Source organism: Onychostoma macrolepis, chromosome 02 (genome assembly GCF_012432095.1).
Source record: "Onychostoma macrolepis isolate SWU-2019 chromosome 02, ASM1243209v1, whole genome shotgun sequence".
In the NCBI taxonomy this organism is placed as follows: domain Eukaryota; kingdom Metazoa; phylum Chordata; class Actinopteri; order Cypriniformes; family Cyprinidae; genus Onychostoma; species Onychostoma macrolepis.
In genome coordinates this window covers 10,438,046-10,453,338 of record NC_081156.1, presented here as the reverse complement: position 1 = coordinate 10,453,338, position 15,293 = coordinate 10,438,046, and the positions used below count along the sequence as shown (strand labels likewise).

The 15,293-nt window shown below is 37.8% G+C and overlaps 1 protein-coding gene across 1 annotated transcript; it reads left to right on the top strand.

The window, feature by feature from the left end:
• The first annotated feature begins 106 nt into the window (after positions 1-106).
• cldn1 (claudin 1) lies at positions 107-6,296 on the top strand. Its single transcript, XM_058754379.1, has 4 exons — positions 107-606; positions 4,531-4,695; positions 5,556-5,640; positions 5,950-6,296. The coding sequence occupies exons 1-4, from the start codon at positions 279-281 to the stop codon at positions 6,104-6,106; spliced, it is 735 nt and encodes a 244-aa protein (XP_058610362.1). The 5' UTR covers positions 107-278; the 3' UTR covers positions 6,107-6,296.
• Positions 6,297-15,293: the final 8,997 nt, after the last annotated feature.

Below are 15,293 nucleotides of genomic sequence, written 5' to 3'. Positions count from 1 at the left end.
AAGTTGTTTTACTGATAGCGTACATAGAGGTCTTAATTTATTATTATTTTTTTAATCTTTTCTCATGATCATGTTAAAATAATCTTTAGCAGTTAGTAATTTCCGTATGTAGCATATTCATAGGCAATTATTTTTATTTCCACAATCTAAAGAAGAATAAGTTACATTATTGCTACAAGCTAAAACCTCTGAGTGTATGTTGCTGTGTTCAGTGCTCGGAGGCGGTAGGAGGCGCGTGAGGATCTTCAGGTGGAGCTTCAGCTCAGGTGAGGAGGAGGATGATGATGCTGAAGGGGTTTCATTCATGTGTCAGCGGCACCGCGAGCGGCTCTCCGCACATCTCTCTCACTCCAGCGGCTGTAACTCCACACTTCACCCCAGCAATGGCCAACGCAGGGCTGCAGCTCCTGGGCTACACTTTGGCTTTTCTGGGTCTCCTGGGTCTCGTCGCATCCACGGCCATGGCCGAGTGGAAGATGTCCTCATACGCCGGAGACAACATCATCACCGCGCAGGCCATGTATGAGGGGCTCTGGCGCTCCTGTGTGTATCAGAGCACCGGACAGATGCAGTGCAAAGTCTATGACTCCTTACTGCAGCTGCCAGGTATGTGTGTGTGTGTGTGTGTGTGTGACCCGCTTCTTGTCCAGACAAGTCAGGCGAATAGCACGAATTCTTCAGCAGATGTTTAGTTCGATTGCGGAAAAACCTCAGGATGTAAGAGTTAAAAGTTAAGTTGGAACTGTATTTGTATAACAAAATGTATACAAAAAAAAAAAAAAAAAAAAGTTTCCATCCCTCAGACACAGAAATAGAAAATATTTAAGCACTTTTCAGAGTTAAACAATATGTTTACTGGAATGATTGAAATATTAAACTACATAAATCAGGTTATATCAGTTACTATGATATATTTTTCTTATGGTTTTTGATGAAAATAATAACACATTTGGGGCACAAGTTAAGATTATTAAAACAAATAGTAAATCATTTCACAGGTATTTTCACTTAAGAGAAACAGTGAACATCTTTATGAATGTATCAAATATATATAAAATGGATGAAGATGATCCTCTTTTGCATTTCTTCTGTTACAAAATGTCACATTTCAAATGAACAACTCAATAAACTGAAAATCAGTCACATGATCAGTGATCACATGAAGAAATAAGGGTTACTCATATATGCTTACTTTTGATAAAGCAGTGCATTTTTTGAGCCCTAATATTTTTTATTGGTGATAGATGCTATTTACACTAAGTGCAAATAGCAATAGAGTTAAACAATATGTTTACTGGAATGATTGAAATATTAAACTACATAAATCAGGTTATATCAGTTACAACAATAGATACAATATGATAGCAATATGATGTTGTTACATTGCTACGTTGCGGTATGTGATGTGATGTGTTGTGTTGTGTTGTGTTGTGACATGTTGTGTTGTGACATGTTGTTTTGTGATGTGATGTGTTGTGTTGTGATGTGATATGTTGTGATGTGATGTGATATGTTGTGTTGTGTTGTGTTGTGTTATGTTGTGTTGTGATGTATTGTGTTGTGTTGTGATGTGTTGTGATGTGATGTGATGTGATGTGATATGTTGTGATGTGATGTGATGTGATGTGATGTGTTGTGTTGTGTTGTGATGTATTGTGTTTTGATGTGTTGTGATGTGATATGTTGTGTTGTGTTGTGTTGTGATGTATTGTGTTGTGTTGTGATGTATTGTGTTGTGATATGTTGTGATGTGTTGTGTTGTGTTGTGTTGTGTTGTGTTGTGAGGTGAGGTGAGGTGATGTGTTGTGATGTGATGTGATGTGATGTGATGTGTTGTGATGTGTTGTGTTGTGTTGTGATGTGATGTGATGTGATGATGTGTTGTGATGTGTTGTGATGTGATGTGATGTGTTGTGATGTGATATGTTGTGTTGTGCTGTGCTGTGTTGTGTTGTGTTGTGTTGTGATGTGATGTGATGTGATGTGTTGTGATGTGATGTGTTGTGTTGTGTTGTGATGTATTGTGTTGTGTTGTGTTGTGATGTGTTGTGATGTGATGTGATGTGTTGTGTTGTGTTGTGATGTATTGTGTTGTGTTGTGTTGTGTTGTGTTGTGATGTGTTGTGTTGTGTTGTGTTGTGATGTATTGTGTTGTGTTGTGATGTGTTGTGATGTGATGATGTGATGTGATGATGTGATATGTTGTGATGTGATGTGATGTGATGTGTTGTGTTGTGTTGTGATGTATTGTGTTGTGTTGTGTTGTGATGTATTGTGTTGTGATATGTTGTGATGTGATGTGTTGTGTTGTGTTATGTTGTGTTGTGTTGTGATGTATTGTGTTGTGATATGTTGTGATGTGATGTGTTGTGATGTGTTGTGATGTGTTGTGTTGTGTTGTGTTGTGTTGTGAGGTGATGTGTTGTGATGTGATGTGATGTGTTGTGATGTGTTGTGTTGTGATGTGATGTGATGTGATGTGATGTGTTGTGATGTGATGTGATGTGATGTGATATGTTGTGTTGTGCTGTGTTGTGTTGTGTTGTGTTGTTTTGTGTTGTGATGTGATGTGATGTGATGTGATGTGTTGTGATGTGTGATGTGTTGTGATGTGTTGTGTTGTGTTGTGATGTATTGTGTTGTGTTGTGATGTGTTGTGATGTGATGTGTTGTGTTGTGTTGTGATGTATTGTGTTGTGTTGTGTTGTGTTGTGTTGTGTTGTGATGTGTTGTGTTGTGTTGTGTTGTGATGTATTGTGTTGTGTTGTGATGTGTTGTGATGTGATGTGATGTGATGTGATGTGATGTGATGATGTGATATGTTGTGATGTGATGTGATGTGATGTGATGTGTTGTGATGTGTTGTGTTGTGTTGTGATGAATTGTGTTTTGATGTGTTGTGATGTGATGTGATGTGATATGTTGTGTTGTGTTGTGTTGTGTTGTGTTGTGTTGTGATGTGATGTGATGTGATGTGATGTGATGTGATGTGATGTGATGTGTTGTGATGTGTTGTGTTGTGATGTGATGTGATGTGATGTGATGTGTTGTGATGTGATGTGTTGTGATGTGATGATGTGATGTGATGATATGTTGTGTTGTGCTGTGTTGTGTTGTGTTGTGTTGTGTTGTGATGTGATGTGATGTGATGTGTTGTGATGTGATGTGTTGGGATGTGATGTGATGTGATGTGTGATGTGTTGTGTTGTGATGTGATATGTTGTGATGTGATGTGTTGTGATGTGATGTGTTCTGTTGTGTTGTGTTGTGTTGTGTTGTGATGTGATGTGTTGTGATGTGTTGTGATGTGATATGTTGTGTTGTGATGTGATGTGATGTGATGTGATGTGTTGTGATGTATTGTATTGTATTGTGTTGTGTTGTGTTATGTTGTGTTGTGTTGTGTTGTGTTGTGATGATGTGTTGTGTTGTGTTGTGATGTGATGTGATGTGTTGGGATGTGATGTGATGTGATGTGTTGTGATGTGTTGTGTTGTGATGTGATATGTTGTGATGTGATGTGTTGTGATGTGATGTGTTCTGTTGTGTTGTGTTGTGTTGTGTTGTGATGTGATGTGTTGTGATGTGTTGTGATGTGATATGTTGTGTTGTGATGTGATGTGATGTGATGTGTGATGTGTTGTGATGTATTGTATTGTATTGTATTGTATTGTATTGTGTTGTGTTGTGTTGTGTTGTGTTGTGTGTTGTGTTGTGTTGTGTTGTGTTGTGTTGTGATGTGATGTGATGTGATGTGATGTGATGTGATGTGATGTGTTGTGATGTTGTGTTGTGATGTGATGATGATGTGATGTGTTGTGATGTGATGTGTTGTGATGTGATATGTTGTGTTGTGTTGTGATGTGATGTGTGTTGTGTTGTGTTGTGATGTGATGTGATGATGTGATGTGATGTGATGTGTTGGGATGTGATGTGATGATGTTGTGATGTGTTGTGTTGTGATGTGATATGTTGTGATGTGATGTGTTGTGATGTGATGTGTTCTGTTGTGTTGTGTTGTGTTGTGTTGTGATGTGATGTGTTGTGATGTGTTGTGATGTGATATGTTGTGTTGTGATGTGATGTGATGTGATGTGATGTGTTGTGATGTATTGTATTGTATTGTATTGTGTTGTGTTGTGTTGTGTTGTGTTGTGATGTGTTGTGTTGTGTTGTGTTGTGATGTGATGTGATATGTTGTGATGTGATGTGATGATGTGTTGTGATGATGTGTTGTGATGTGATATGTTGTGATGTGATGTGTTGTGATGTGATGTGATGTGATGTGATGTGTTGTGTTGTGATGTGATGTGATGTGATGTGTTGTGATGTGTTGTGTTGTGATGTGATGTGATGTGATGTGATGTGATGTTTTGTGATGTGTTGTGTTGTGTTGTGATGTTATGTTATGTTATGTTATGTTATGTTATGTTATGTTATGTTATGTTATGTTATGTTATGTTATGTTATGTTATGTTATGTTATGTTATGTTATGTTATGTTACGTTATGTTATGTGTGTCTGTCTTAGGAGAGGTTCAGGCGGCTCGCGGTTTCATGATCACCTCCATCTTCCTGTGTGGCATCGGCCTGCTGGTCGCTGCCGTTGGCATGAAGTGCACCACCTGCCTGTCTGATGAGAAAGAACAGAAGAACAAAGTGGCTGTGGCTGGAGGCGTTCTCTTCATCATCGCAGATATGTTGCTATTTACTCTCTGTAAAAGCAAACCTAGAGAATCCACTCAATAAAACTGAGGCAACCATTAGCACTCGGTTTGTGTGGGTTTCATCAGATGTATTGAGTAAAGATAAACAATGATACACTAAATGAAATTATGCAAGTCTACCTAACATTTGCCAATGCATTACACAACTAATTATTTACTTAGAATTACTCATTAAAAGTGGGTAATATGAAGTCTTATTTGTAATTACTTGTTTAAAATAGCTTCTGTAGCTTACATAGTAGATGTTTGCACTGAACAAGTAAGAAGTTACGTATCACTGCACTGGTTTCAACACAGCTAATGCTGAATTAAAACCCAAATTCACATACACTCTTAAAAATAAAGGTGCTTAAAAGGTTCTTTGCAGCGATGCCGTAGAAGAACCATTTTTTGGTTCCACAAAGAACTATTCAGTCAAAGGTTCTTTAAATTACCATCTCTTTCTTACACTCTTTATAATCTGAAAAAAACTTCTTTCACCACAAAGAACCTTTTGTGAAACAGAAAGGTTCTTCAGATGTTAAAGGTTCTTTATGAAACCATTTAAACAAATAGGTTCTTCTATGGCATCGTGAAGCACCTTTATTTTTAAGAGTGTATCTGCCCACAGCCCAACCACACACTCTGGTCATCAGCACAATACAAACTTCAACATATCATAATTCTTTTAAATGTTAGACCAGCAATTGTGTGATTACCAACACTTCTCAAAAATGTGATTTTTTTTTGGGGTGAACTATCACTCAACTATAAACAAAGTAATTAAACTATTAAAATAGGTATGTTCCCATGCAGCATGTTCATGTCAGATCTCTTCTTATTTCTACAAGGGTTTGCGCTCTTGTTGCCACCAGCTGGTATGGAGAAAACATAAGGAAGAAGTTCTTTGATCCATTTACTCCTACAAATTCAAGGTGAGTGTCAGGAGTTTACTCTAGTAAAACACTGAATGTAGTAAATGTATTATGTGTGCTGTAACCTGTAAGGCTTTATGAATATTAATTGTTCAATAATACATATGTAAATATGAATTTACTAATGTATTATAAAGCAATACTGATTTATTGATGGTATCCATCCCAAAATTGTGAAAATCGTTATTGATGTAGTAATATCTTGAAGATTGGTGTCTTTTATCATTGTGTGTGAAGCTTCTCTCATGTGGTGTGGTTTAATGCTGTGGTGAGGTGTATGTTGTGAGCTGATGTTGGTCGTGTGCACAGATATGAGTTCGGGAAGGCTCTGTACGTGGGCTGGGGTGCGTCGGCTCTGACCCTCATCGGTGGGATCATGCTCTGCTGTAACTGTGCGGGTAAACCCGCTGGGAAATCCTACCCGCCTCCCCGCGCCGCAGGACGACCAGGAACCGACCATGTGTGAATCCAGTCACAAATAGCTCATGAACACAACAGCATCTCTGTCTGTCAGTGATGTGCCAAGCAGCTTTGGCTTCCATGATTTATGAACTATTTTATTACCAAAACTTCTCACGTGGTTTCAAAGGACTTGAACAGCTCTTTCAATGTGTTTCTTTGTCAGTATTGAATAAAAAATTGTTTTGATAAATACACTTTTTTGCACTGATGTTATTGAAAAATTAATTATACAGTAATAACTCTTGGCTTAAAGCTGAAGTGTCACTGGTTTCCTGAACACGCCCCAGTCTGCCATTGGTTGGTCACACTGATAGCTCCGCCCTAAACTCAAATCATTGCTTGAGTCAAATGATTGCATTCAAAGTTGTGAATTGAACTTGTGTGAAAAATTGGAATATCACATAAAACATTTGCAAATAAAGCACATTCCATGTGTTCAAGAGAACAAAATCATCACTTACAGTGCAAAGTATCAGTAATAATAAAAAGTTGCTGCATCTGGTGAAGACTTTTTTCGCCCTACATAATAAATGAAGAAAGGAAAAAACAACCGCTGTCGTGTTTTCTTGTGTTTGGATGCCTGATGTATGAACACAATCATGTGTAATTACACCAAATCATTTTAATGACAAACTTTGGCTCAGGGATGTCAGAATTATTAATAAATTACAGCATCTGAGCTGGTGTGCGATGAGATTTATTTGCTGATAAGTCTAGTTATCCAATCGTATAATGTGTTGAGACACGACACGTGAGTTTTTTGTTGTGCATCCAGGAATTCATCATAGTTTATGCGTGTTTTTTTTTTTTTTCTGAATAAAAGTCATCTAGGTGTTTAAGCATATCCCAAAATTTACATAAAAAATACGTGGATGGAAACACAGCTAGTGTGACAGTGTTGAGCTGATCATAATGCACAAAGATACAGAGATACAAACTACAAATGACTCTGAACATCAAACTGAGACAGAAGAAATGTTCTGAACATCCAAAACAACTACATCAGTTTGAATCAATGTTTTCACATAAACATGATGATACTGGAACTCGAATGTTAGTGTGTTTGGTTGATAAAGACTGGTTCTCAGACAGTGGTGCTTGACTCTGAGCTGTTTGTTCTCTGTCGTGTGTGTGTTTGTTTGGACACGCTCCGAGTTGAACCTGCGCAGACCTGCACCACATTCCTCACACATTATCCATCAGAACCGAAGAACAGAGTTATGATGGAAATATGTTCTCCAGCATCTCTTCATGGATGTGCTCATAACTCCAGACTGAAGGCACTGAGCTGTGTTTCTGGAGAAACAGACATGACTCAGGATTGCTCATAATCTCAGCAAACACACTATTAAACACGCATCAGAAACCACAGCATCAACACAGACAGACAGAAATTGTACGTCCGTTTGTGAATGTTTGTCTGTAGGTGTGTTAAATGTGTTTGATGGCATTAGATCACACTCCTCTGACGGCTCATAATAATGTGAGTTCAGACACATTGATGTGTGATTGAGACTCATACCTGTTCATTACATTGACGAGACTCTGATTTAATCAGAACCAAATCCCAATCTGCTCACCCCAGTGAATTTTCTGGCATTCATCCAAATGAAACGTGTGACACCCAACATTCATACGGTGATCTGATCATAGTAGTGTCTGTATTTTGTCTTTGCCTTTGTCAGTGTTTTCATGATGGACTAGATCAGGTTTCTCACACTGACTTTCACAAACCCCTGGTGGCTGGTGAGGGAACTGATTCAAAAATACAACACACCAGATTTGATGAACTGGTCATGCAAAACTCTACACACAAATCCCTACATTTCTCAGTTCTTACACCGTGTGATCATTTAGAAATCACTAGCATTCAGTATTGTTCACTCAAGTCTGCAAAGTTTGAGCTCAATTAGCACACAGTTACCCAAGTGAAAACACTAGGAGTCAAAATTGATCACACATCAATCAGAACCTTCGATGGATAAAGAGCCAAAGTCAGCTTACAATTTTTCTCAGTGGCTTTTGTGTATTTCTCGAATCAGAAATGAACTTCTCAAAACTACTTATTCAACCTCCTCATCATCAAGTCACTTGTGCACATCATAAAAAGTTTCTCGTTCTTTTGAACAAGTTGCGATTGCTTTGGTACATTCATGCAACTGATTATGTACATTTGTCTGTGGTTACATTGGTCTGTGCCTTCTGCATTTCAGTACAGTAACTGTCATCCTGTTACAGGATGAACGAGACGTGAGGCGTGCGGATCCATGTGCAAGGTTTTATTCATAAATAAAGTATAAACTCAGGCAGGGTCGAACACCAGCAAACAGATACTGTATGTTGAGGGCAAGACACAAGAGTATTCCTAGGGCAAGCGTGGGTCTTCGATCGGCGAACAATATCCAGAGGGCTTGACAAGAGGGGTAATAAACAAGCAGAAGTCCAGGCAAGGTGCAAACATAATCCAAAAAGGCAAGACAAAGGGAAAATCCACGACAGAACAATGATCAGGAAACGAGCAATGAACAAGCCTAGACTGACTTAGACAACTAGCTAAACTTAAGCAGGCTGCGTAAAGTAGCTATCAGCTATGACCATGATAAACGCTAAACAACACTCTGCGATCTGAAAGAGGAAGTCCAATGCTGCTTCCCAATGTGCCTACTTATACTACGCCCTTAAAGTATGTACTCTTTTGGTGAAGAAAAAGTACACACTTTTGAGTGTGTAGTAGAAGGGCAGGCTTTGGGACATACTATCACATCACACAACTGCGTCTTTAATAGACCGCTCTGTCGCATCTGTTACACGCACCCTGTCACTGTAAACTGGCCTGTCAATCATCTCGTCACAGTTAACATCCTCCACATTTCATTCATTTAACTTTCTATCTTATTGGAGAGAAGAAGTAGCTCGTTGATCTGCCATTCGCGGGTCTTTCATGCGGAGAACTCTGCTCATATTTTCTTCATAATGAAAATTCAGCATTTACAGTTTTTTACAGACGCTAGGACACATTTCTCAATCAAAACTCTTCACACAGTTCTCCTAACCAACTTTCAGCTTGGCAAAGCAGTTCATTTCACATTCAAAATGCACTACAACTACCAAAACACTTTATTCAGGTCTCAAATCAACTCATTCTTCCAGAACACTAGCAAAGGTTGACAGCCGACAAACACACTTTGTCACCCACAAAACAATGACCTAAAAAACACTAACAACATGTAGCATTATACAATGTTTTCTTGTGTAAAACAAGGACACATCTCTGTTTATAATTCACTGCAATATATGTTACTGGAATGAATCAGACATGATGCAGAATTCGTCAATATTTTATGTCGTTTATTTATTTTATAAGTAATTTAGTAATTTCAAAATACAACAATTTGTATACACACCATCCACTGATACAGATACAATAGTAACGCTAATCTACTCGGTCTTCTCCATTTGGCCACAGATTCTCATCCACATCACATCGTATGTCATCTAGGGCAATAAACCTAGGAAATAATATTTTGGCATGCCTGATCCATCCCTGGCAATCTTCTGCTGATAAACTATATTGCCAGAAGTATTGGGTCACCCCCTTCTAATGAACAGGTTTGACTACTTTAGTCATTTCCATGAGAACAAATCTTAATTTTAAGCATATAATGATATTCTAGGAATTGTTTGCTTCTAATTTTATAGCAACAGTTTGGACAGGACTCTTTTATATTCTAACATGTCAATGCCTCTGTGTATAAGACAAGGTTCAAAATAAATGATTGATTGAGTCAGTGTAGAAGAACTTGACTGGTCTGCAGAAAGCCAAGTCCTAATCCAAGCTGAACACCTCTGGTGTGACTTTAAATGCAGATCTTGGGCCTAAAACTCATCACTAAACACCAATGACTTGTACATACACTATATGGACAAACGTATTGGGACACCCCTTCTTTAGAACAGAAGCACTTCCAAAACTGTGGCAACAAAGATGGAAACATAATTCATTTATTTAAAATTGTATTTCCATCTCTGTTGCAACAGTTTTGAAGTGTCTAAAATGACTGTACCCATATGTACAAGTCATTGGTGTTTAGTGATGAATTGGCTGCACTCGCAGACCAGCCTCTCTCATTGAAAGACCATGATTTATTACATGATCAGTTATAGTTGCCCTGATCTCATCTGAGACTACAGCTCTTGATCATCCACTGATACAGATACAATAGTAACGCTAATCTACTCGGTCTTCTCCATTTGGCCACAGATTCTCATCCACATCACATCGTATGTCATCTAGGGCAATAAACCTAGGAAATAATATTTTGGCATGCCTGATCCATCCCTGGCAATCTTCTGCTGATAAACTATATTGCCAGAAGTATTGGGTCACCCCTTCTAATGAACAGGTTTGACTACTTTAGTCATTTCCATGAGAACAAATCTTAATTTTAAGCATATAATGATATTCTAGGAATTGTTTGCTTCTAATTTTATAGCAACAGTTTGGACAGGACTCTTTTATATTCTAACATGTCAATGCCTCTGTGTATAAGACAAGGTTCAAAAATAAATGATTGATTGAGTCAGTGTAGAAGAACTTGACTGGTCTGCAGAAAGCCAAGTCCTAATCCAAGCTGAACACCTCTGGTGTGACTTTAAATGCAGATCTTGGGCCTAAAACTCATCACTAAACACCAATGACTTGTACATACACTATATGGACAAACGTATTGGGACACCCCCTTCTTTAGAACAGAAAAAGCACTTCCAAAACTGTGGCAACAAAGATGGAAACATAATTCATTTATTTAAAAATTGTATTTCCATCTCTGTTGCAACAGTTTTGGAAGTGTCTAAAATGACTGTACCCATATGTACAAGTCATTGGTGTTTAGTGATGAATTGGCTGCACTCGCAGACCAGCCTCTCTCATTGAAAGACCATGATTTATTACATGATCAGTTATAGTTGCCCTGATCTCATCTGAGACTACAGCTCTTGATCTTCCTCTTATTCTTCTTCCACCACGCATACGTCTCCCTCTTGCTCTTTCAGCCACTTCTCTATGTCCAGCATGTTTACATCACAATGCAGATTATTCAATGCAAATACTTTTTATAGATGATATTGAAATTATGTAAAGGAGTAACATATGTAGGTCTTCAGCTACAAAAGGAATCACTTGTAGTTGGTCCAACGGTTTTGATAGCATTTCATTTTCTTTTTCTAAATATATTTTACTGTAATAAAATATTATTGTAGAAATGCAGAAAATTGCTGTTTTATTCAGTTTTATATTATGTTATTGTTTTGGACTCAAGTTTAACAATTATGAAAAGAGTATGTAAACGTGTGCAAACTGGGCTGTAGGTACACAGAGTTTTGGCAGTTGTTGTGTCTGAGTGAGAAAAGAATTCATGAAATTTGAGAGATGTAGTCATTGAATGCATTTTGTGCCAAAGCAATGATAATTGATCCTCAGTTTAGCCCACATAGACTTCTGTTGTGCTCACTGTGTGAAGAGTTTTGCAAAAGTGACCTAAGTATTGAGAAATGTGTCCTAGTGTCTGTAAAAAACTGTAAAAGTTAATGATCAAATGGATGTTTATAAAAGTTCACATTGCTGTTGCAGATGAAATATAACATGGATAACAATAAATAAATATTTTTTACCAGGTTAAATGTTGATTATTAGTAACTCAAACCCCTTTTTGTAAACCTCTCTACCTAACTGTCGATCGCGTGCATCTGCCATGTTTGTAGTTTTTCTAACGCGTCTTATTCGTGTTTGTAGTTCTGGAGCGAATCCTTCGCCAAAGTGGAATGGATTGTGGGCAATATTAGCCAGTAGTGTGCACGGATCCACACTTCAAAAATCGACCTGAAATAGTAGACCATTCAGGGACTTTTGCCATATTCTTTTCAACATACTATGCTTTGGGACACACTTATTGTAATCTCACATACTATTTAGGATGGATAGTATGAACATTGGGACGCAGGGCAAGCTGTGTGTGTGCAATCAGTGCAATGGATCATGGGAACTGTAGTCTGGAGTGACATGTAAAAGTCTGTGTGGTGTGAGAATCAATGTAAAGAGAAGACGACATCTGGTGGTGAGCAGATGGAAGGCTATGGACTGGATTCATGACACATCCAAACTGATCCCATAGTTTACAGCAGGTAATACTAACAGAGTGCAATGTTATATTGACAACATGACTAAGCATTTTGACTATCTTGTTTGTGAACAATGACAAAAGGACTTTTCATTCTGATGGCACTGATATGTTCATTGACATAAATACTTACTTTTGAGAGATGAACTAAAGATTTTGAGTAAGTTACAGGCTTTTGCAGGAAAACCATTGTGTGTGGTGCTTTTTGTAGGAATTGTTTTGAGAAATGCACATACTTTGCAAATATTACAGTAAGGATGATTCGAGAAATGAACCAAAGTGACTGAGAAAAACTGTATTCAGGTTTGAAACAATGGATCCAGACAGACGTGAAGGAAGAGGTCAAGGACACCACTGAGGAGGAGGAGGAGGAGTAGGAGTAGAGAAAGAAATGAAGGAAGAGGAAGAGTAGGAGGTGGAGAGGGAGTACAGAGAGGAAGAGGAGGAGAAGGAGGAGGAGGATGACAGCATGGAAGAGAAAGAGGATTGGGAAGGGCAAGAAGACAAGCAGTCTCAGATATTTGAGTTGATGCGTGCCAGGGTTGGATCAGGGCCAGGGCCAGTATAGCCTGTGATGTTGAAGAGGTTCTTTAGCCTGTCCCAGACTAAAGACGGGATGCTGGGGCAGAATAATTATTTGTGTTGTTTGCTGTATTGTACTGTACTCTACAGTACATTAAATTAAGAAATAAAACACTTGGGGAGTACCACGAGCAACACCTATTACCGGTTTTTGTAGTATTGTTTTGAATTGATCTCATCAGTGTGTGAGACCATGTTGTAGTGTGTGTGTTTTAAAGTGTTTGTGGTTCATGTCTGAGAGCAAGTTTGGTTTTTCAGCAAGATTGAGTTGTTTTGAGTAAAGAGCTTCATTTTGACCTGAATATAGGAAGTTTGAGGAATTGAATTAGAAGTTACGGATTCGTGTTTAGAGATTTGCAAAAAAAAGAGGCATTATTTCAAGAAATGTGTTTAAGCAAGCGAGAAAAACTGTAATTAAATAAAACAAGAATTTGATGTCAAAAGGGACAAATGACGTCCAAAGGAAAACATTCCCTCTTACTGTTTGAGTGAAAAAGAAGTACAAAAATAGAAACAGAAATAAAACAGTCTTCAATGGACAGCAATATATTATCATGACTGGCAACTTGACAAATGAACTGGCACTATGCATTCATTTATCATTAAAGATTTCTTATCAATATTAGTCAGCATTAGTATGACAGCCTTCATTTCTCAGCTGAAATGCTGACAGTGTAGAATTAGCATCAGAATTGCATGCACACAAGATAGAGGCATATTAATCATAATGAGCCACACATATGCAAATATGTCAGATTCATTCTGCTTTAACAGTTTAATAGGTCTAAATTGTTTTGATAATGTTTTGTGCAAAGAATCTGACATGAACATAACAATGAAGATCCAGAAAGTTTTAGTCAGAAATCCAGTACAAACAGACTAGTTCCAGCATTCATTTATACAGAGTGTGTTTAATTATAGCTGTGAAGAGCGGTGTCTTCAGCTGTTTCTTGAAGGTAGTGTTGGTCACAGTAGATTGTATGGAAGCAAAGGAAGGTAACTCTGTACTTTGTCATGACAGAACCAGCAGGTGGCGCTCTTTCACCGGCTCTACATGATGTGAGCGACGTACTGTTGATCTGACTCAATCTGAAGCCAGAATTAAAGATCAGAAAAATGACAAAGTGAATTTATTTGGATAGTCAATAGGATACAACAGCAGGATCCTGATCATCCAGACAGATTTGAAGGTGTGTGTCAGGTTAGGTATTGTGGACGCTGTTGGGAGCTGCAGTGGAGTGGATGTGTGTGTATATCAGTGTCATATAAGAGCATCAGCAGGAAGGGAGGTGATGAGTGTGTGTTTGGATCTAATGATCAGTCCTGGAGTTTGATCTGCTCTCCTCCAGATACTCATTCATACACAATAACATACAGACTGATCTCTCTGTAAAGTCCGTCATCAGGAGAATAGGAGTGTATGATGATGATGATTTCATTAATAATAATAATAATCATTAATAATAATAATAATAATCATTAATAGTTAACATTTTCATTTTTAACACATTATTTTTAATTATATGTTTTCATTGTGTTATTTCTGTTCTCTGACTGTTATAATTAAATCTTCTACCCACTTGATGAACAAAGGTGATGGGTTTCATTCCTCCTCTGTGCAGATCTCCAGAAGATAAATCAAGCACCTCATTATAGTTTCTTCTCTCACACTAAAATCAGACGAGTCACAAAAGGAATCATATGTTTCCCTGTGTGACCGTAACATCAGACTACTGCTTAAAAAATGAGATTCAAGAGTCAGATGAATTTGCACAAAAATACCATATTAATGCTATAAAAGAATAAAAGATGAGAGACTATTATCTTCACAGTTTGCCGAATGTTCAAAACCATTCCTGATCATGTTCAGCGATTAAACCTGAATCTTTTGTCCTGTGGGGATTTCACTTATAGGAGCAAAGTCCCAAGAGTGGGTCGGGCTCCTTGAGACATTAACAAAGATATTTTGGGATAAATAGACGACTATTACCTGTTCAACTTCTCTCCACAGGAGAGGAATGAAAATCATTTACACCAGTGATTCTCGTAAGTGCCCTGCAAAGTGGACTTCTCAGGATATTCCACCATGATTCCGGTTTGAAGAGAGTGTATTATGTTCCATTTAAAGGGCATTAAAGTGTGCAAGACGTGAATTAAAATTGTATTTATTTACAGAGGTATATGTCACCCTTCTCTACAGTGTTGCCAAGCCCCTCCCTCAGAAAATCTCTAGAACCACCCTCAAAAGTCTCCATTTTTAAAAAAAAGTCGCCAAATATGAAAAGAAAGTAAATACAGGTAGATTTGGTAAAGGTAAAGGAAAGTAAATGTATATACTTTACAAATGATGACAGTATAAAAAAAAATATAACAAAAGATGAAGTAGGCCTATAACAAAAAAATCTGAAGTGAAATTAGGAAATGCTTAGGCCT